The 22,709-nt window shown below is 35.6% G+C and overlaps 1 protein-coding gene across 13 annotated transcripts in view; it reads left to right on the forward strand.

The window, feature by feature from the left end:
- PDE1A (phosphodiesterase 1A) overlaps positions 1-22,709 on the forward strand; it is a 253,162-nt gene that overhangs the window by 215,832 nt on the left and 14,621 nt on the right. For all 13 annotated transcript variants that reach the window (XM_084524828.1, XM_084524834.1, XM_084524839.1 and 10 more), the window contains 7 exons: positions 349-449; positions 2,684-2,809; positions 7,967-8,068; positions 8,188-8,308; positions 12,250-12,331; positions 13,889-14,009; positions 15,751-15,938. In XM_084524828.1, the coding sequence (XP_084380954.1) occupies positions 349-449; positions 2,684-2,809; positions 7,967-8,068; positions 8,188-8,308; positions 12,250-12,331; positions 13,889-14,009; positions 15,751-15,938 (841 nt within the window). The remainder of the gene's footprint in view (positions 1-348; positions 450-2,683; positions 2,810-7,966; positions 8,069-8,187; positions 8,309-12,249; positions 12,332-13,888; positions 14,010-15,750; positions 15,939-22,709) is intronic.

The raw sequence follows: 22,709 nt of genomic DNA on the forward strand, positions 1-22,709 counted from the left end.
TAATTCAGCAAATGCCAGATAGTGTCTAGTAGATTAGATTCTTTCTACTCAAAACAGCTGCAAAATATACCATGTAATTTTCTTAATAACTTCTTAAGTATTTTGGCTGCCAATATTTACTTTGCTTGTGATCATAAAGTATTTAACTTGGTCTTAGATAAATCCTAATAAGCACAAGGACTTATTTTATTACATAATACTTAGGTGTTATGAATCTATAGTCAACTGAAATCAGAAAAGGGTGAAGTTTAATTTAGTTGAAGGTAGTGCAAAATGCTTCCAGTACTGCATTTATCTGAATTAGGCTGTTATAGAAATTATGACTAAGATTTGTTTTTCATTTACTAGCACTGGCTCACAGAACTGGAAATTTTAGCAATGATATTTGCAGCTGCCATCCATGATTATGAACATACTGGGACCACAAATAATTTTCATATTCAGACAAGGTAAGCAAAGTGGTCCCTAACGTATCATGTCTGGAGTTTGCTGTTGATTCATCTGAACTGTTTCATTCCTGTTACTGATACTGCCATGAGGTAGCTGGGCCATTCCTAGTTTTATGAATTGAATATTCAGGGAGAAAACTTTAAGCACAGCTTTATAAATCAATACCAAGGGTCCTCTCCTAGCATGTTATAACAGGATCTGCAGTAGTTATGATAAAGAAATCCAGTTTGAAAGTCAGACTAACTGCATTCTGATGTAGGCATAGCATTTCATATCCTCTGGTCCAGAACAACAGCATATAACTTAAAGTATTTTCAGCCTATCAAAGAAAAATCACTGACCAGTCCTTTAGTGGGTGATAAGTGGTATACCTGATACTAACCTTAGTACTAAGTGTCTTACTGTTTTTTGTTTTCACACTCTAGACTGTACTTTGTTTTCAGTATCCTCAGTTGCTATCCACTTCACACGCTCTTCAAAGTAAATAAATAAATAAATACAGTAAAACTGGCATATTCTAATGAAACATCTCTATTATCAAGAAGTATTACTACTTTGAACAGAAGTATCCTTGCACTCACCTATACAGGTGAGCCCAAGGCTTAAGGTTAAATTAAATCCAGAACATACTTAGGCCCTGGGATATGCTCTTCAATAAATCAAAAATTATAGATCTTCAGCTAAAATAAAGGCATAATTCTTTTCTTCCTCAGCATAGTCTTGCTAAAAATAAACTTCATTTTGTAGTTCCAAGTTTATTTTACTTTTCTATTTTTGTCTTTAATATTTTGTTCTGAAGTATTGCAAAAGTGGAAGAATGAATTATGCTTTTGACTTTTACTTGGATATACTTATAAGCAGGTATTTGTTTTGTCATGGAGCTCATTCTTTGCTCTTAGTAAAATTGGCCCTGATGTGACATCCCATGACATGATTCCAGGTTTCTTTTGCCTGCAAAATCCTGAGGAAATGGCTGTCATAGTCATATAAAATACCAACACTGATTAAAATTTGACATAATTAGCTAAGTGGGCCAAAGTGTGTTTCAGAAATGTATGTGATTGGCAAATCATTATTCTTCTCATGAATTATGGACATAAACATATTCTTTATTTAGGTAGGATATGGTTTGTTCTTTCTAAGTAAACTTTCTAGTCCTATTTTATTTTTTTCAGATTTCCTCGTATCTTATCATACATGTGGGTGGTTACACCAAATATATACTATTATTGAACCTTATTGTATCATCATAGCTGCACTGCTAAATCAATGCACCTCTCTTCTGCTACAGACTGTTCAGTTGACCAAACAGAGGTACTTGGGGACAGTTTTATCAGAAGGGATGTATAGCAGAGAAGGGAGACCCAAAGAGGCCTAACAAGTTGGGTAAAGGTCTTGAGACAACAGGTTCCCCAAGAATTATTGAAATCTGAAATATGATAAATCTGTACCACATTAAAATTCCTGAAGAATCTATATGTAATTTTGGTATTTTAGTTAGGTTCTAATTAGGAGGGAAAGGATATGGTTGATGGTGCTAACTTTTAAGGTAACAGTCTGGCTTTAGAAAGCATTTATATGCAATCAAAAATTCGGCTTTGCATTTCTGCTATGTCTTTGTTATGAGGCTTAAGTTTGGGCTGTTTTTCTGACAAAATATGGCATCCTTTTATAACATGTGAATTTGAAGTTTTAAAACATTTTAATGTTTACAGCTCTTTCTGATTTTGAGCAGCATGAGCCAAAGCACTTCATTCTCAGAACAGAGGTGGTAACTTCCTAATATCCATTCTATTTGTAGAACCTCTCTTGTGAATGTATTTAATTTTAAATGGTTGTATTGCCAAAGAGTTTTTATGAGTAGCCTAATTAGAGCATTTCTGTTGCTTTATGATCCAGTCTACTGTCAAGAAGCTCTAGGCTTGCCTCACAGTATTTTTTTTTTTTTGTCACAGTTTTATTAGATAAATAGAACGTTATCCATCTAAAACTATGACTTTCCCACAAACAATACATATGATGGTAATAATGATAAATTGTTATACATTTAGTATGGAAAACTTATCAGTATTTGATAGAAAAAATAAACATTGTTTATTATATATATACATATATATGTCTATATACTCAATAATTCTCATAGAGAATAATGTCCTACCTTCTCCAGTGCTATCATTGGGATGCTGTTGAAAATCATGTCTTTTTTTTCCTTTTTCCTGTCTTTTAACACTAGGTCAGATGTTGCAATATTGTACAATGATCGTTCTGTTCTTGAAAATCATCATGTAAGTGCTGCTTATAGACTCATGCAAGAAGAAGAGATGAACATTCTGGCAAATTTAACCAAAGATGACTGGAGGTAAGTCATCTTCTGACATTCAGACATAATTCCAATGTTTAAAAATAATAAAAACTCCAGGCCTTCTCTATGGAGTCTATTTTAAGAGTTCAAATTACAGGAAAAATTCTTGGCTCTGGAGGAAGTAATGGATATTTAGAGATTAGAGAAATCTGCTGTGGTGTAAAGAAGTACTGTTTGGAAGATGCCAATACTGAGGTTGTGCTTTTATGAGGCACAGTGCTGGACTGTGCGGACAGTCTCTGATAAGATAGTTCTTCAGGAAAACCTCAGAGCTGCCCCTCTTGAGGTAGGTTATCTTTGTCTAACGGTGGGTTAAAACCCCATTGCAGAGTCACACTCTACTGCAAGTCTGATCACTACTGCCTATGCAATTTCTGTTGTGTAATGTAGCACAGCATAGTCATATCTTGGTTAAGCATTAAAAAATGAGTTATAGTCCCAAGCACTACGGAATTCTTACTTTTTTTTTTCTTTTTTTTTTCTTTATCTTAATGTACTTCCTGAAGGAAATTTCACTAGCTGAAAGAGAAAGGATCATAACTGACATTGCACAAATACCAAGATATGTAAGAAAAAAATGAGCAGGTGTTAGAGGTTTTTCTTAGATATTAGAAGAGGCATGTTTGCATAGCATAGAATACTACATATAGCCCTTAAACATGAATCTTCTGTGTGTTTCTGTAGACATAGCTATTATCATTTAGAGATCCTAAAAATAACTTTTAAATAGGTGGACTGTGAATCCAGATAGAGATGTTCTGCTTCCAAGAGGTTCTGCCGCAGTGAATGATGCCACCATAAATAACATAACATAAATAACCATAAATAACAGCTATACTTTACTTCATTTATATTTTTACAAAACTCTACAATTATAAGAATACATCAATATCACAACAAATTTTGGCATAGTATATATTTACAGATAAAGGACTTACGTGGTAGAACTACATGATTTTACTTATCTATGTGATCAGTACATCCCTAAACAAAGACATTATTGAATATAAGTCAGCTGATCCTTTTGGTTTTCAGTTCATTATTTTCTCTAGGTGCTCCAATGTGCTTAATATTAAAGAACTTTTAATATTTTAATTTAGTAAAAAGTGAAAGGAGAAACATACACTTTTTCATTCTCATAAAGGATTTCTTCTCAGAGGATACTCATTTGGATTTAGTTATCATAAAGTTTGTATTGTAAATTTAGTTCTGGAGTAAGATCTCTGGAAGTAAATTGTGAACTTCTGCAATAATACAGCCAGATTTTCAATGTTAACATTAGAAAGAATCTTGATCTGCTGGGACCTGTTTTCTGGACCATTTCCTCTTCTATTGCATTTCTTTTCTCCATGTTTTTTGAACATGTGATGCTATACCATGTTTCTTTAGAAGTTACTCAATCACAGACTAAATGCTTTTCAATCTCTTCTCACTGTAAGCCAGTTTGAACTTACTGGCGGATTTTGTTTTAGCTTTGGGAATTTTGATGGATTAAAGTGGCCGCACACTATTATATTCAGCCAGTTTGAAGTTGGTGGGTTTGAAATCAATAGAGAGTAGAATTTCTGGTCCAACTTGTGGGGCTATTCAGTACAATTTAGAAGAAATTTATGAAACCTGATTAATAATCTCAAGCAACTACACTTAGACACACGGTTCCATGTTTTGTTACTTAGACAGATATTTAGGATCTATACTTTCAATGAAACCCGTAACTTCCAAAGTGCCAGTCTGAGAACATGTGCAGTCTGTAGAAGTCTGATGCTTTAGATGGTTAGTCATGGAAATCATGATTTCTTGGTATTTATTTCTAATTTTCAAAAATATTTCCATTACCCTGTCATCAGATACAATTGTTTGTTGGTACAATGAAAAAAGCTCCTCAATTTCTAATTATTTAGAAAGTGATCTTCTTGGATCTACATTGAAATTTATAGAATCATTAAGGTTGGAAAGACCTCCAAGATCATCTGTTCCAGCCGTACCTCTACCACCAATATCACCCACTAAACCATGTCCCTAAGAACCATGTCCAACTTTTCCTTAAACACCCCCAAGGACGGTGACTAAGCTACTAGACTAACAGTTTTGAAATTTGCACTGAATCATATTGGCAGTAAATTAAAATGATAATTTGTTTAACTTTTTAATGTACTTCCTGGCACTAATTAATTCCTTGACCGCTGTCAGATCTGTTTTTTGAGTTGCAGTGAATTCTTTTTTTTTTTTTTTTTTTTTGTAATTAATTCCTCTGCTTATTTAAACTGTAGTTCTGCTAATTATTTCAACAAGATGAAGCAAAATGACTAGGAATGACTTTATAGTATTACACTTTTTTTCTGCATGTTAACTTTAAGATAAATGAACTAATAAACTGTCAGCTTCAATTAAGTTTAAAACACAGAATTTGGGTATGAACAGGGAAACACTGCCAGCATCCTAATGAGGATGCCCTTTGTGGATAATGCATGTGACATTCATAGTCATTTCTCACTCTTTTCTCAATTCTGAAAATATGTTCCAGTTTTTCATATTAGTTTTTTTCTATCACTTAGCCCTCCCAGGAACTAAAGAGGTATCCTTTTTTCTCCCACTTTCTCCTTTAATTTATTGGGTGCATGGTGTTTTAGCACCCTGTACGTTATGTCAATGATTACAAATGGACAGGCAGTATTAAAGTCCCAAACCTTTCTAGTCATAAATATACATTGATATTATAAATGGTTATATTAAAAAGACCAAAAAATTGCATAATGAACATCTATTTCACAACTGTTCTTGGGAGTCTTCTGCCTGAGGAAAGCAGGATTGCTCTAACTTGCAAAATGAGCCTTAGGTCTTCAGTTCTCATCCTATCCTGTTTCTGCAGTTTTAACTCTATGATCTAGTGTGCCCAACTGACTAACTGTCTTTGTCATGAACAAATCCAGGTAAAACTAGTTTCTGTTTATTGGATAACTACTTAATGGAGAAATTCACGTGTTTCTCCTTGTCTCTTGTTATTGCAACATTATTCATGGCATTTTTTCACATAATATTTCATCTGCTACTTACAAATATACGTAGGACATATGTTTATGGAAAGATTAAGAAAAGATGATAGAAGAGGAGATAACCATTTACTTAAGAAAAATGGATACTGAATACACAAAAGCAGTATTCTTCAAAATGTGAGCTCCCCAAAATTGCTATGTGTTATAAATGTTACAGTTACATTTCTTGTCATAGAACAAAAGGTGGTAAGACCTATGCATGATTTTGCTGTGGTAGTGTGAGCAGTGCTAACTGTATTATCACAATACCTTTAGCTGTGGACTGCTTAATGAAGTAGTCAGAGGTTTCTCTACAGGAGTTCTGTCTGAGATTGGCTGAGGTCTCCTTCAATATGGAAGTTGAGAGGGTCTTTTTCGCTGGGAGACAGTTAAGGAATGGTTTGATTCCAAGAGTAATCCTCTGTCCAATGGTAGTACACTGAGCCTCCTTGGATCTAGTGAAACTTTAGTTAAATGTTTCTCTACCAGTTCTGTATTTTCTGTCTCTCTGTACATCTCTCATCCATCATTAGATGGATGAGAGTGCAGGTAGAAAAATCATTGCAGACTGTAGGTAGGAGAGCTTCTCCTTTGCTATTTAGCAGTTTTGGTGGCCTGAAATCTTCAGTAGTGTGTGAAAAGGACAGTGCTAAATTGTTTTATTCTTCTTTAGGTGACAGATGTAGTAATTTGGGTTTGTCACTTGCCATGACAGTGTGAATCTACCAGAAGCTGCATTTTGTTTGTGTATGTGTCTTATGTAATGGGAGTGGGCTTACATGTATTACTGAATACTCCTGAAAGACATTTCAGAACTTGGAAAGTTAATAGGAAAATCTTCCGTAGGAATGGAAGTGATAATTATTTCAGTTTTGCAAACAGCAGGGTTTAACAATGCTGCGCCCTTAGTTTTCATGCAGTTTAGTTTTTTTTTGTTGTTTTTTTTTTTTTTTTTTTTTTTTTTTTTTTTTTTAAATGGATTTGGCTATGTTTGAAGGGTACGCTTTCAAAGCATTGTGGAGAAGAAAAGGTTGGGATGCAAATTAGTCTCTCATTATGAGGTCAGACAAGGTAAGTCATTTTCTAAACTCAGGTTGCTATGGCTGGATATTATCATTTGAGTAGAAGTGAGAGGGTTGAGTCTTTATCCAGTTATATCAAAGTAAGTCAGGAATAACACAAAAAAACAATCAGGGATATCAGCTTAAATATGCCATTAATTTGACTCATCTTGATATCTTATTATAAAAAAAAACATTCTAACAACCCTAAAGAAAACTACAACTTACCTCTTTTAAAATGTGTTTCTTTAAAAAAAAAAAAAGACTCTTACAAGGTCTACATATAATCCTTCTACCTTGAGAAAAGCAGAATTCTCCAAATTAGTAATAATTACTGGCAAAATAAATGTACTTTCACATACAATGAAAAACAATATGCTTTCTCACATGATTCATATTTTACTATTTTAATATTAACTTAAGAGAAAACTGATGGATAAGCCAAAATCTCTGGCCCTAATAACAAGATACAGATAAATTATAAATCCTGAACTTGTTTTAACTCATGTAATAGGCATTAAGGAACTTCTGAGATGAGTTGTAGTTTGACATAATATTCATATATTGGTGAAACGTTCATAACATTTCAGATCTAATACATCTTGGTCTTTTGAGGTTCTTCAGTCTTCTTCCTAGATTTAGTGTTGTGCATGCTTTGCACTAATATGAGGGCAGTAACAAAAGATATCAATATATTCTCCTGTGTGTTGGTGAGCCTAGAGACTGACTTTTTTTGAGTACTTTACTTTTGGAAAAGAAGGAGTGGCTTATAATATGTTACAGAAATGACTTTAATTTTAGTTTATATACTAGAAAAGAGGAATTCCAAACCAGTGTGACTCTGAAATAGTGCTTATAGAGAACATTTTTGAAGTACATTGCTTCTACACAATCCTTTTACAATATATGGTCAAGTTGTTAATTATTTATTTATAAATAAATGTAATAAAAACCATGATGCTGTTTAGAAAGTTATAAATTAACAAGTACTGCTTAAAGAAATGTTCCATATGTAGAATAAATGAATTGTAATTAGTCATTTTGCTTTTAATTATTCTTAGGGAGTTGCGTAGCTTGGTCATTGAGATGGTCTTGTCTACAGATATGTCGGGTCATTTTCAACAAATTAAAACAATGCGACACACTCTACAGCAGGCAGAGGGGTAGGTCATTTTCCATTCTGTTCATTATCTGTAGTCTTTAAATGAGCTCATGTACAAGAAAAGACTTCAAGTAGATGTTTTTGTTCTGAGATAATTGGAGCATGTCCTTGAATTGACAGGGTAGACAAAGCCAAAGCCATGTCTTTGATTCTACATGCAGCAGACATAAGCCATCCAGCAAAATCCTGGGAACTGCACTACCGGTGGACCATGGCCCTGATGGAAGAATTTTTTCGACAGGTGCCATTTTAAAAATCTTTAAATAAACTAGTTGAAGAAGGACTTGTTACACAATTAAGTATTTTCTTACATCTACCAGCAAGGATGCTGTTGGTTGTGATTGACGAACATAGTCAGTAGTATATATTCCTTACTCTTAATACATACCACTGACATTAATTCAACTTTATGTGAATAAGATGAAATTGTTATAGCTCCGTATCTGTTTCAGCTGATGCCAGGATTTTAAGTATTGTAGCATTTTTTTTCTTTCAATAATAATATAACTTGTCAAGCTGTTTTCATTCTGTAGATAGAAATGTATATATGCTTTGAGTTAAAAAGAAGCGCTGATAGGGTAGGGTGAGGGACTTGAAATAGAAAGATTCATGTTCAAAGAAGAATGCAAAGCTCTATCTCCATTTAATATTTCAGAAAACCCTCCAATTACTTTTGATTGCCATGCATATACCACATTGTTATGTAGGTTTTGCTTTCATAACAGCCTGATCCAAAACCAGAGGTTAGAGGGAATCATCCAGTTAACCCTGGATGATATATAGATGATGTTGTAGGATATATCCAAAAACAAAAATGAAGGCACACCCTTATTACAGTCTTTTTTTGTGAGATACTGAATTCAAAGAAAAAAAATAATAGGTGTTGGTGTCACAGCTGCCATTTTCTGACTCACCTCAGCAGGTGAAAAAAATTTTCTCTGAAGGGGGAACGTTTTCCCTGTAAAGACTATTTTGGCCATGCATATTTTTAAAGTAACCAAAATACAGTTTAGACATTACACACTTCCTACAGTTATGCACAGCTTTTAAAAATGGTTAATAGAGATAATGAAACAGTGTATGTCTCACTCATCTTGATTGTCATTATTTTGCTATATATTAACATTTTCAAATCAGGTCACGCTGGAAAAAAGGATCAGAGAATAAAAGCCAGTAAGTTAACCAGTCAGTCGGTATCCAGGAGGTTATTAGGTTGATCTGCCCTAGAATGTTCTTGCTTAGTTGCTAGTGGTTCTTTTTACAAATTCTCAATAGGGAGCATCAGGACATCCTTGACTCTGGGGTTTGCAGTGGGGAGACAGAGTGGAGAGCTGGTGACTTAATCTAAACAAAGAATGGACTAAATTTTGTGGAAATACTGAGTAGTGTCACGAGTTTGTGTCTGTTTCTGTAAATGGAAATGATGAGGATTTTGAACTTCAGAGGAAAAAGGAAGAGCAGACTACCACAGATATATATTACTTGAAAAGGTCAGAAATGACCAACTGTAAAAACATTTCAGACACAGAGAGACAGACTAGCAGAGCCCATGGGACAGTGAGGCAATTGTGTTCAGTCAAGTGGATGTAGCATTAGCAATAAACAGCATTACGCTGGTTGTTGAGTGCATAGGATCAGCTAATGTTTTAGCTATACTCTCATTAGACAAAGTAACTGGATCACAAATAAACTGTTCAAAGCATTTAGCAGTAGAATCAAGTCACCAAGTGTGTATTTCTGCAGCTCAGCAGTATAAAATGTGAAAGTCACTTAGGCTGTAGAGGAATATGCAAGGAATTGAATTCCCCCTTTATAGGTATGGCTAAGAATAACAGCATGTGTGGAGCAGTTCCAACACATATAAAGTGTGATGAAGTAACTGTACATATAGAAATGTAGTGCAGACATGGGAGGCCTCTTGCTTCCTATATGCTCTGGCTTGGTTATACCTCATCTGCTCTGTTGATCTGAACACGTGTGGTGGAAATCTCTGGGATTTCCAGATCTGTGTCAGCCAAGATGAAGTAGTCCAAATGTATACAAAATCCATTAAGTCCTCCTCTTCTTTTCTAAAAATTACTTTTTCTAAAAATAGCAATTCAACTACTTCCACTGCCTTGCAGGAAAAAGCAGCAGAGCTTGTTAACTACCACCAAGAAAACAATGTATTAACAGGCAGCTTTCAAAGTAGTGAGCCCTAGCAAAAAAACCAAACATTCACCTAGACGAAAATCTTTGTTAACTGTTAATCATAATTAAAATATGTGCAAGTGTTAAATTCTAGGAAAATGCCAAAGAACTTTTAAAGTTTAAAAACAACTACAGAAGGTGTGTTATAATGCCAAGGAAAATCTGAGCTATTTGTTTAAAATAGAAATACACCCACCCATCTCAAAAACTTAAAACTAAGGAATATATAGTTCAAGTCACTCAGAGAAGCACCACAGCTCTGACAACATTAGGTTCTCAGTCTGCAGAGATCCAAAAGTGCAAAAGAAAATTTGTCCAGTGAGTTCAGCACCTGAGAAAAGAGTTTTTTTTTCACTCTGTTGATCTTTATCTTGATTTTAAATCTCATGAGATTCTAGTAATCAATTTAGATATCAATGCTGTGTCCTTTATGTCTATTTATGATAGACTTGGTTTTATATGGCACTTCAGTATTGATTATGTATTAATTAATTTAATTGAAAGCATCAAAAAAAAAAATCAAATGTATCCCTCACCAGTGTGGAATTTTCTCTTTTTTAATATCTAGTTTAACAGAAGATTGCAAAATTAATATTGCTTTAGAAATCCTATATTTACAATGGCTGGAATTGTTAGAACTAGCCCATTTTATATTAAATCACAATCTGTTGCCTGCATTTACATAGAGAAACCAGTAGCACTGCTCTTAGTAGTAACTGAACCTGTGTTCTTTTATACACTAAAGGCAAGTTATGAACACTTGGGTGTAAAATTTATTATCATTACCATAGTAATAAAAATCTCCATTTCCACATGAAACACAATCTGTGGGTTACATCTGTTATTGTGTCTGAAGTTGTTTCATTGCTATTATTAAACTAGATTTGAGAGAAGTTTAGAAATGTGATATACGATAAAAAGACTAAGGAAGGTTGATACTGCCCCCTTTATACATCAACTTCTGATAAGATCTTTGCAAAAATGGTATATTTTTTACCTCTGCTCAGTGAATGATCATGAAACAGCACTCTCCATGACTAACATGTAGAACCATTTTACTTGAAAGACCATTTTCCTTGGTCTATAATGTCAGTGCCTCTGGAAGCCAGGTTTGTTCAGCAACACAAATTATATCTTCCTTTGAAAGATCTGTCTCCTCAGCTTTTTGTGCAACAGGACACTCTGAGCTTTTGCAGGTCAATTGACCTACCATGCTGTAAAATGGTAATAACACTACCCTGTCTAGACTGTTTTGACAAAAAAAAAAAAAAAAAAAAGTCTTTTCAGGTGTAAGGTGTTCAAATACTTAGAGAACTAGGTTTACACAAGTCATATTAGTAATGAAATTAAACTTGTGCTTCTTTTTTCTGTCTTCAACAGTAGAGAAATGCATGCTAGTGAGAATGAATTAGTCAGATCATGCCCTTTACCTGTGCGAATCCATTGAAGAAATTTTACACATTGAATAAACCAATATAATAGAAGGAAACATTTAATGTTTGGTGTACCATTACATGCACACTAAATGTCTCTGATCCCATTACATCTGAGATCAGCAGGACTAAATAGTGAATACTGACAGACTTCATATAAAAAGTAATTTATTTTTCTTCCCTGACAAATGTTAAATCTCATTGGCAGATGCCTTGCTCTTGATAAGAGCTTGCTTGCAATAAGTTCCTTTATATAAAAATTGTCAAATGTAAGCTATAATTTTGACTTTTACTTTTCCTGAAATTCTAGAGTGATTTTTTCTTTTTGCCTGCAGCTTGTTTTTGTTTAAGCATATAAGTGAAGAAAGTAATCTGTTGAATAAATACTAACCGTATTTATATAAATACTGTTATATAAATATTAAATGTTATTATTAATAAATATATAAATGTTATATAAACAAACAAATAAATAAATATATAAATACTAACAGATTCATTTGTCTCTCTGTCCATATATTAAATACGTGCTTATAACATTAAACATTGTTGTTTGCAGGGAGACAAGGAGGCTGCTTTAGGTCTTCAGTTTTCACCACTCTGTGACCGCAAGTCTACTTTGGTAGCTCAATCCCAAATAGGTAATGACAAGTTGTGCTTTTCTTCTTCTTTTATGTGCAGGAGCATATAAAATCACGTGGACCTTTCCTACACCCATTTTGAATCTTAAATGTTCAAAATCCCATCATATAGAAAGTATTTTTTGTACCAATTTGTTCACTGAACTCATGTGCCCTTAAAGCAACAATATACTGGTCTCCAAAGAATATAGGCCTATTACAACACATGTGGTGTGAGGGAGGGATAGGAGAGGGATTTAGCAAAGTACTGGATATGAGCCCAGTTTTTATTGTACACACTTCAGAGTTTGGTAGATAATATCCTCAAACAGGTTGTCTCTTGCTTAAAAACTTGAAGGTCTATCTGTCCTACAATCTGAAAACCTGGTAACATGTTAGATGCATCTCAACTAAAGCTAATTCACGCATCAGATGTCTGGACTGTAGAGATCTGGTGTGGCATGGCCAAGCCTCCTTGGGCTGACAAGGACCACTGTGTTCTGTTCTCATCAATTCTAATTTCATTTTGGTCAGCAGCAGGCAAAATTCAGCTTCCCATTTTCAGAAATACAGGTCTTGGGTCTCTCTACGCCTATTTCCTTCAGCAATAATAATGTAATAAAAATTGGTAAAGATCACTGAAGCTACCCTAGATGCATACTGCATAGATCAGCATGTCCTACTAACAGCTGTACTTTTTATGAGTGGATACAGAACTGTTGGAGAGATTCTACAGATGAAGGTGTCTTACCCTTGAGTTGAAGCATGTTGTGTTGTCTGATCTTGTTACTTAGAATGTCCTCTATTCCATTTCACTGAGACTTGAAAGGCAATGCACTTGAGCATCACACCTACTGCAGAAAGGAAGATGGATCCTAGGCTGAAGCACTGCTGCTCACCTTTGTGTTCTGTTGCCTGGTTAGAGTATGAAGACTCCTGGAAATCCGTTGCTAGCTCATGTTTTAGATTTTTTTATTTTGTACTTTTTTCCTCTTAAGTGTTCAGTGGTGAATAATGCTTCATTCTCTCACTGTGTCATTCCATACCTTGATGAGCACTTTAAAATGTAAAAGACATTGTTCAGAGCTGACATCTCAGAACTGTGGGATGAATGCTGTCTCCTAGGGATGTTACTTGTTCTCTTCACTGATTTGACAGAACACTCCTACACACTGTGAAATAACACTTTACCTCCACAGAATAATAAACAGCAGTTTGAAGTATTAACTCCTTGGCAAGAAGTGTTGAATGGTAAAAGAGACAGTATGACTTCTAGACCCTCAGCTCAACTGTGCTTCCCTTCTATTCAATAATTAATATTCATTTCAAAATGGTAGGCGTGTTATGCAGTACATAAAATTTACAAAAAAAAAAAAAAAGGAATGAAAAGCTATAATTACTGTTGTCTAGTTATATCTACACAGATTCTTTTTTTTTTTTTTTTAGTTCTGCTTTTTTTCCCCTCAAGATTGTACAACTGGTATCTATTATATTGTTAGGACTATAGTCAGAAAATCAGCCTGATATCAAGAATTTATTTTTAGTTTTGAGAGCTGTGAAAATTTTCTTCTCCTTCAGGTTTCATTGATTTCATAGTAGAACCAACATTTTCTCTTCTTACGGACTCAATGGAGAAAATTGTTATGCCTCTTATAGAGGAAGCATCAAAATCTGAAAGTCCTGCATTTAGGACACCCAGGTATGAATACCTTTTTTTTTTGAACTGAAATAACTAACATAATAACCCGGGTATGAATACACTGTTTTTGTTGTGAACTGACATAACTAACATAATGATGTCTTTCTTAGAATTTTTATAATTATTTTAACAGTTGGAAAAGTAACATAAATAGCTATCCAGTATTGCCACCATGTGGTGCTGTCTTGTATTTGCAGTATGCTATTCCTCCATCGACTGTGGATGATCATGCATAATAAAAGGCAAAAACACAATAATGATTAGAATGCACACTTAAAATATAAGTTTATTTTCTACTGCATCTTTGATAACATTTTTCCTTTGACTATAATCTTTGTAATAGATGAAGTTCTTAGTTCTGTTATCCTTGAGTCTTTTTCAGTATAATTTTAATTAACAGTTCTTTGATTTCTGAGAGACATTTGGAAGTAGAAGTGGTGAAGGCACTTTTTTTTCTGAGTATTTTGTTACAGAATCATTGAATGGTTTGTGTTGGAAAGGACCTTAAAGATCAGCTGGTTCCAATCCCCTTGCTACAGGCAAGGATACCTCCCACTAGACCAGGCTGCCCAGGGCCTCATCCATCTTGGCCTTGAACACGTTGAGGCATGGGGCACTACTTCTCTGGGCAACCTGTTCCAGTACCATTTGAGTAAAGAATTTCTTCCTTATATCTAATCTAAATCTACCCTTTTTTAGTTTAAAGCCATTACACCTTGTTCTATCACCGCACTTCCTGATAAAGATGCCATTTTGTTTCTTCACATTCCCATTTTAGTATTATTTCACGTATACATGGAAGGTAAAAATGAATCAATTTAAATTCCACTTGAGTGATTTAAATACACTATTAATGAGATGCAGTTTTGTTGTTGTTGTTGTTGTTTATTTGGTTTTTTTTTTGCCCATCAAGCTTTTGATTATTGCACCATGATAGAAGATGTCTACAAAATAAAATAGTATGGTGTGATATGATTACCTGTGCAAAGCCAGAATAAATTTTCATTCTAAAATTAAAATTAATCCAGAATTAATTTACATCCTAAAAAAATATTTTTTTTCTTTACCTTTACATGTATCTGCATATTCACATACAAATGACCTGTACACTTGTAAGGTAGCTGCAGTAGTAGCCCGTAAGTGGTGGTTAATGCCATTTTTTAATTATTATTTATTTTAATAAAGTTCTGGATATTTTAATTTTCCATATTATTTTGAAGGGTTGGATTGTATTGCCACTGTACTACACTCTGTTTTGTCTACAGTTGAAAGCATTGTACCTTGAAGAGAAATTTTAGCTGAAGATAAACTCATTTATCTGCCAATGTATTGTCATGTCTTGCTTTTTTCAAATGGGTCAACAAATAGCTATCACGTTTTTCCTGTGAGCCCTCAAAGATACTGATTAAAAACATAGCAAAGAAGGTGCTCCAAAATGGTTACATAAACCTTCTTTCAAGATACAACCTAAAAGTAACGTATTTCCACAACCCCCACTCCACAGCTTTCATGGAGAAAGGTTGATAAGAATCATTCCCAGGTTACAGATTCATGAGTTGCAGAAATGTCTTGTATCTTAGGCTTACTTTTTAGGCATATTTTGTTGAGCACTCTTATTTCTATATAGTGATTACCTGTAGGAATTTGACTAAAATGAACTCTTACTGTATTATTAAAAACTACCTTATTGTGTACCTAATTCATACTTTTATTATTTTTTGTGCGTGTTTCCCTTTTGCAGCCTGAATAGTTTGGGAGCAGTAAGCAATGCTGAAACACAAAGACGACACAATTTTAAAACTACAGCAAGTGATGGAGGGACTCACGCAGAAAATTCTCTAGCAACTGTAGACCTAACAAGCTTTAAGAACAACTTGATGCAGATCATTCAAGCAAACAAAGAAAGATGGAAGAAATTAGCAGAAGACGGTATGATATACTAAGGAGGGATGTTTTTATAGTTTACTCCCTACTATCTCTTCTAATTTATTTTATTTATTTTCCCTCTCCCTATAAAAATACATAGTTGTACTGTATTCATTGATTTTATTTCATATTTGTTTAGATGGCCCTGTTTTGTTCTCTCAGGAGGCTTAGAGAGATGCCTAGCCAGCCTATGAGAGGAAATCCTACAGCCCATGTAATAAGGCTCTGTGTTACTCAGTTTATCTTTAGAGGGATGGTTTGAAAAAGTCTATTTTTGCATATTAATGCTAATGCTGACATCTAACTGATGCTGACATCTGCCTTAAATACCAAAGCCAACAATTCAAAGTATGATGTTTTGCTGCATTTGTTAAGAAACATAAAAATGGTACTTTGCTATTAGAAATGCTATTTGTTCTGCACTGTATGGAACAAAATTCTTTATCACAGGTTTTTTGGGACTATGCTGTAGACAATTATTTAAATAACCCAAAATAAAGATTTTGGCAATCACAGATTGTATTAGACTCAAATAAGTCCAAAAATGACTTTTGATTTGCCAGTTGTTAGTTAATAATAACAAACCTACATCAAACATCTTAGTTCATGAGCCATAACTGAAAATTTTTCTGGGGTTGCAGTTATCTAAGTGAAATGACTGTGATAATTGTTGTGTGAACACAATTTATAACCTTGATCCAGGTTAACTGAATGCCATTTGAGAACATATTGTCTACACAGTCTGTGCTGTTTCCAAGTAAGCACCTAGAACATTTTAGCATAGTGTTTCACTGCTGTGAAGAACTGAACATGATCTGATACTGACTGTCAGGAATGATACATTGGTATGTAGAGCCTTGTCTCTCTCCCCATCATCCAAAGCAGCATCTTTTTTTCTCTCTCATTAAGAGAATATTAAGTAAGAACAAGCTTCCTTACTTATATGGTGATGGTGACTTGAGAGTTAGGCAGAAGTGGCAGCTGAGGAGGAGATGTAATTCATATTGTCACTTCTGCACAAGCAATTTCATATGATCAATTGCCTCTTTTGATATTGTCCAACTAATACTGTGTGGTCAAAAGGACAAAACAGCTAATTTATGATGATCCATGGCTGGCAGGCATGCCATGGCATGGCATGGCATGGACCAGTTAGCTACAGCCTACAGAAATCAAACAGTCCTGGGCTATCTACATCCAACATCCTTCAATGTAGAAGAATGGAGAACTTGCTGTCCGGAAGTTTGCCACTTCCAGTTACATCTACTACTAACAAGCTAGTTTGATTTTGGTACATCAGCATTCTGCTACATTACTCTGGAGGTGTACACTGCTATCAAAAGCTAATTTCTTCTTCGTTTTCAGTACTTAGTAGTGCTCTATAAATTATATGTCTATATGATAGACTCAGTTAAGTTAAACTGGACTATTAACAGCCATAGAAAAGACAGAGCTTCTCACAGTAAGAGATTTAAGAACTCTTTGAGGGTAAATGGTTATAGAGTCATGGTTATAGAGTATACAGTTATAGAGTATACAGTCAATCTTATTGTGAGGCCCAGCAAGATCCAAGAAATCAGGAAGGTTTTTTGCAGGGAGAAATAGATTTATTAATGTTCAGGACATCTATGGACCTTGTTGAGATTTTAATTGTCCAGATTCTAGGATCCCCTTATTTTCCTCCACCACCCGATGAAGGTATTTTCTGAACAGAATTATGGTATTACAGTAGAACATACATTAGGAAAACTGATGGATAAGTGGAGGTATCTGGTGTATAGGCTAGACCTTGATGAATGATATCTGTTATGTGTGATTTTGTCTGAATCTGTTTTGCAAAACCTCTGTGAGAACAAGGAAGAGATTTATAGAAAACTGCCCCCATAAAGAGGCCACTTGCAGCAACATCTATAGTTGACTGGATCACAGCATGAAGACCTTCATGGTAGCTGATTAGAATCTAGAGGGACCTTGTGAATAGTGCAAATACTTTTGAGTACAGATTTCTATTTTATTAATACACATATGATAAGTTTTTTTTTATATATAAAAGCTATGGAGGGATTTTATAGGTTTTGTGAAAGTTAAGATATTTTCCATTCATGTTTTTGCATTGCAATTAATACTTTTACTCCATGTGTGCTGCACACATGGAGTACTCCAAGTGTTGCTGGAAAAGAAGAAGAGAAGTTTTCACTAAATTAATATCTTCTATGGAGCACTATCTAAGGTAGCACATACGTTCCTTGTTACATAATAAAGAAGAAGCAATCTTCCCCCATTGGTTCAGACTAGCAATGTATCTTCTCTGATGTTGTGCCCTGCAAAGACTAAAAATCCTTAATCAGAGTGTGCCAAATTAGCATATAGTAAAGAATGAAAAAATGTTGAACCCTTTCCACTTGAAATTCCTTTCAGATTGCTCTCAAGTTTGACTAAGTTTGTAAGTGAATAGCCTGAGACCTTGAACCTGAGATAATTTGTCTTGTTCTGTCAGGATCATTTGTCTTGTTCTGTCAGGATCTCATGCTAGTTTTTCTGACTGTTGCCGAGAAGCCTTTAGGTTGCTCTGGACATATGTACAAAGCTGTATTTTATTTATATGTTAGTAGGAGCACCTACTGAGGGAAGATACCAGGGATAAATCACTGCCAGGTGGAAAGAATGTTGTTTCTGTCATTATTTCTGGAAAGATAATTTATTACAAACCCTGAAGAGCTGAGTGTGCTGAGAGAGTGACATGTATGAGGACAGCATGCAGTGGTAACAAGCAGGCTAGCTGTTAGCGTAGACCTCCAAACACTTCCTGAACTGACTCTGACTAACAGTACTACAGTACTTGTGGTTTTAAAAGAACCATCTGCATTCTTGTCCGTAGGTCTGCAAACACCATATGTTGTTCCCAAACCACCAGATTAGATCCCAGACTCAGGAGAAGTTATCCCTATAATACAGTGTAGTAATACAGATGAACAAAAAACAAACAAACAAACAAAAACTAACAATAATCCTTGCAGTCTCCTGAGCATAACCTGGACTTGCTCTATCTTCTCACCTTATCAGAGTAAGGCTACAGGTGGAGCACTGTCTGGGAGGCAGCTCAGTGGAGGCAGTGGGTGCTGAGGTAGATGGTCTGACTCCTGTACTCAGACAGGCCAGAGCAGAAGACCAAGATACACTGGCAGGGTTGTACTCAGGGCAGCTTCCTGGAGATCCAGCAGGTCCAGCTGCTGGTGCTACTGCTCCCTGAAATGGTGCTCTTGAGACTGATGACTCAGAGCAAGCAGCTTGTGCAAGCAGCAAAGTGCCTTATTTTGGGAAAGCCTGTATTAATAAGGAAAGCGCTTATCTACCCAGGCAGCAGTATGAGAGCTTCCTTACCAAAAGGTTCACAAAATAAGATGGCTCCATTTTTCTAAAAAAAAAAAAAAAAAAAAAAAAAAAAGGGCCATGTCTTACATAATTGATGCAGAGTAGCTCAGTCCTCTATAGCCTAAGGGTCCTCAACCTTTCACCACTGGAGAATTAGAGGAATGTTTCTCAGGCCTTTCGGGGAATTATGTTAACAGGGAATTACCATAATGATCAAACATCTGGGATTCTAATTTGAAAGCCTTGATGTTTAATTAATGTTCCAAACCCCTAATCATCAAATAATCTGTTTTTGTTCAACACAGTGATAAAGAGACCATTTCTGCTTTTTTTCAACACCTAGTAGTGACGGCTGCTCCTATTTGAATTGTGATAGTTGTAGCAAACTGACAGTAAAATGCTCAGATGACTCTGAGAGGTTGTTACGTTAGGGAAGATGTTTGCTTAATGGATTCTAAGGTCTGGGAATTATTGGCCTATTGAAAAACCTGTAAGAAACAACTTGTTGGGAAAGATTTAAGTGTCATATAAGATACTTCATGATGCAGTTATACTTAGAACACAGAAAATTTGCACAGAGGCACAGACAGCTTAGTACACTCACCACATGGTGAGTAAACTGGTCTAGCTGCCCGTTGGATAGGCCCATCATTAAAGCATGCTAACATTGTTCAAATTCAGGATAATATGACCAGCAGTGCTATTCATTCTTCCCAGTGTATGCTTATGTGATGAGTTAATTGCTACAGGACCTGAACAAAAGTTGCATTATTTGTATGGAAAGCAATCAGTGGCAAACTGTCCTCAACACCTTTTGCCTAAGCATAGTGCTGCATGGCTCGAAAAACTATGCAAGGCTCTCACACTGTCTTGTGCTTAATTTTGGATCAGCTTTTTTTTTTTTTTTTTTTTTTTTTTTTTTTTCTTTCCCCATGGGCTGCAGCTTTGAATAACAAATGTCTCTTCTGAAAGACCTCAGCATCATACCTGCAGGCCCCCTTCAGGCACTTTCAGTCCTGCATCCTTCCAGTCACAATAACCACAGGGTTCAGCTCCATTTTGTCTGAAAGATTATCTCTGCAGACTCCCTAATAAGATGAGTAAAAGCTGCTGAAATGCAAAAATCTGATGGCATATTAATCTGATTTAGTGGCCACGAGGAGGGGTGGGTGTTAGAAGGACATGTGTGACAGTCACGGAAACTGAGTGACACTTTGGCACATGAAATCTACCCTAATAGACTGTATTAATCTGTTGGAGAAAAATAAATTCAGAGGGCTAACAGAGCCCCATGTAGTACCAGAGACAGTGATTTTAATTGTAGTGCTAAAATGTTTAGATCACAAGCAGTTTTGAGCTAATGCAGAAAAGTGTTAAGAACTGTGGTAAGAGAAATTTTCTGAGGTCTGAGGAAGTACAGTGACTGGTCTGAGCCAAGAGTGGCAGGAAACGTTTAGTATTTGTGGTGTCCGGTAAATCAGACTGAGGAACTGTAACTGAACCCAAGAGCAGGACCTGTTACATGTCCCCCCACAACATATACCAGTGGGCAATAAAGCCTTTCCTTACATTCCCTGTATGACATAATGCTGTGGCATCAAGTACCACTGGATTATATGGTTTGCAGTAGTTTTTTATACTTCTAAATCTGTGATGAAATCTGCCTGAGGAACTGAACGTGGAAGGGGTTGGTGACTAGATAACTCTGTGGGTTGCTGTGATCTATTCTTAGGTTTGGAAAAGCCAGCCATGGTTGTTTGGGAACTCTTGGAAATTTCTTTAGAGTCCCAGAGGCACCAGGATCAGTCCTCTTGCTTTCTGCACAGTTTTGATCTTTACTGCTGCTCTCTTCCTCCTCTCTTTAAAATGGCTGATGTGAGAACATGTCTTTTGGGAAGATGCAGCTCCTTCCAGTGTTGTCCTGGGTTAGGTCTTTTGTCCCTACTTTGTGGAGCCTGGTTTTCCAGTAAAAAAGAAAACTGACAAGCCTAGAAATCAAAGTCTTGTAGTAATATATAAAAGGAGTCCATAACATCAAGTAGCATTTTTACTTAAAAAATCCTCAAATCATTTCATTCTTAGTGAAGCCGAAAAGCCTTCCTCTCTAATTCAGTAGTTTGCTAATTCTTAATGCTTCAATGTCATTGCAACTTTCCATACGGGTAAATTATTATAGCTTATTTTCAATAGAGCAATACAAATACTGATATGATTCAACAGACGTTAGCTTTACTGGGGTATGGTGCTCTGGCAGTAGCTGCCGTTAACTGATTCTTGGTGTTCCACTTACACATGGCTTTTGTGTTTTTCCTCTCCACTCTTGGTAAGTCAGCACGTGCTAAAGCAGTGCAGTCGCTGGAGACAGAAGAGTCTCATTTAAGCCCTCTACTGTACAGATGATGGTAGCTGAAAGATCTGTTTCTTATTACAGAAAGTCCAGGAAAAGAATGTCAATGGACAGACGGAGAAGTAAAAGAGAAAGTCCCAAAATGTAGAAAAGCTTCTTCACCACCTAGTAAACCTTATCCTGAAAATGTTGCTGTGCACACAGGCAGTAACACAGCTGAGCCAGTGGACATCAGTGCTGCAGCTGGTCATGCAGCCTCACCAGGGCTTGAGCAGCAGCAGACCTGTGATACTCTGGAGACCACGGGGTCCTGCAGTAACTCCCAGAGGCACAGTGCTAGCCAGAGATGTATGACAGTTCTGATGGTCTATGAAAATTTTGATCCTTCCCTAGACTGACAAGAATTCAGCACTCCAACGCACTCCAACGAACAATAGGTAACCGTATGTCAAATTTTTATGACGAAATAAAGCTTCCAGCCATGTTCATTGCTGGCACTGGGAAACATCATGAGGACTGAGCCTATTATTGCATTTCTGTAATAAGAAATCAGTGAGAATCCTACTACATTCTCATAAATAAAAACACAGTACAAGGTACTTTTATCGAGAAAAGGTTAGGATGTTTAGAGGGTTTATTTATTTAAAAAATCTCAAAGCGACTAAAAGGTCACATTCATCCAACCAAAGCAAGAAGTGAGGATCTCAGCTGCTCTGCAGCACTCGCAGCTACCTACACTTTCCTGTTCAGCTGTGAAACTATACAAGGAGGGCTCATAATCAACAAGAACAATATTTATTTAAAGAACCTGCTTCAATTTTCAGACATTTATCAGTCAAAAAAAAAAAGAAGGTGACATAACAAAAAACTAGTAGTATTTGGTCAAAGAGGGAAAGAAGACACCTTCAGTAGTTAACACATTTTCTGTAGATGCAAAAAAAAAACAATAAACAAACAAACAAAAAAACAACCAACCAAACAAAAATGCACAACCAAACAAAACCCCACAAAAGCTGAAACTACTGAGTAGCAGAATTTTTCAAGTATTCTGAAAC

The sequence above is a fragment of the Aythya ferina genome, assembly GCF_964211825.1.
Source record: "Aythya ferina genome assembly, chromosome: 6".
Lineage (NCBI taxonomy): Eukaryota > Metazoa > Chordata > Aves > Anseriformes > Anatidae > Aythya > Aythya ferina.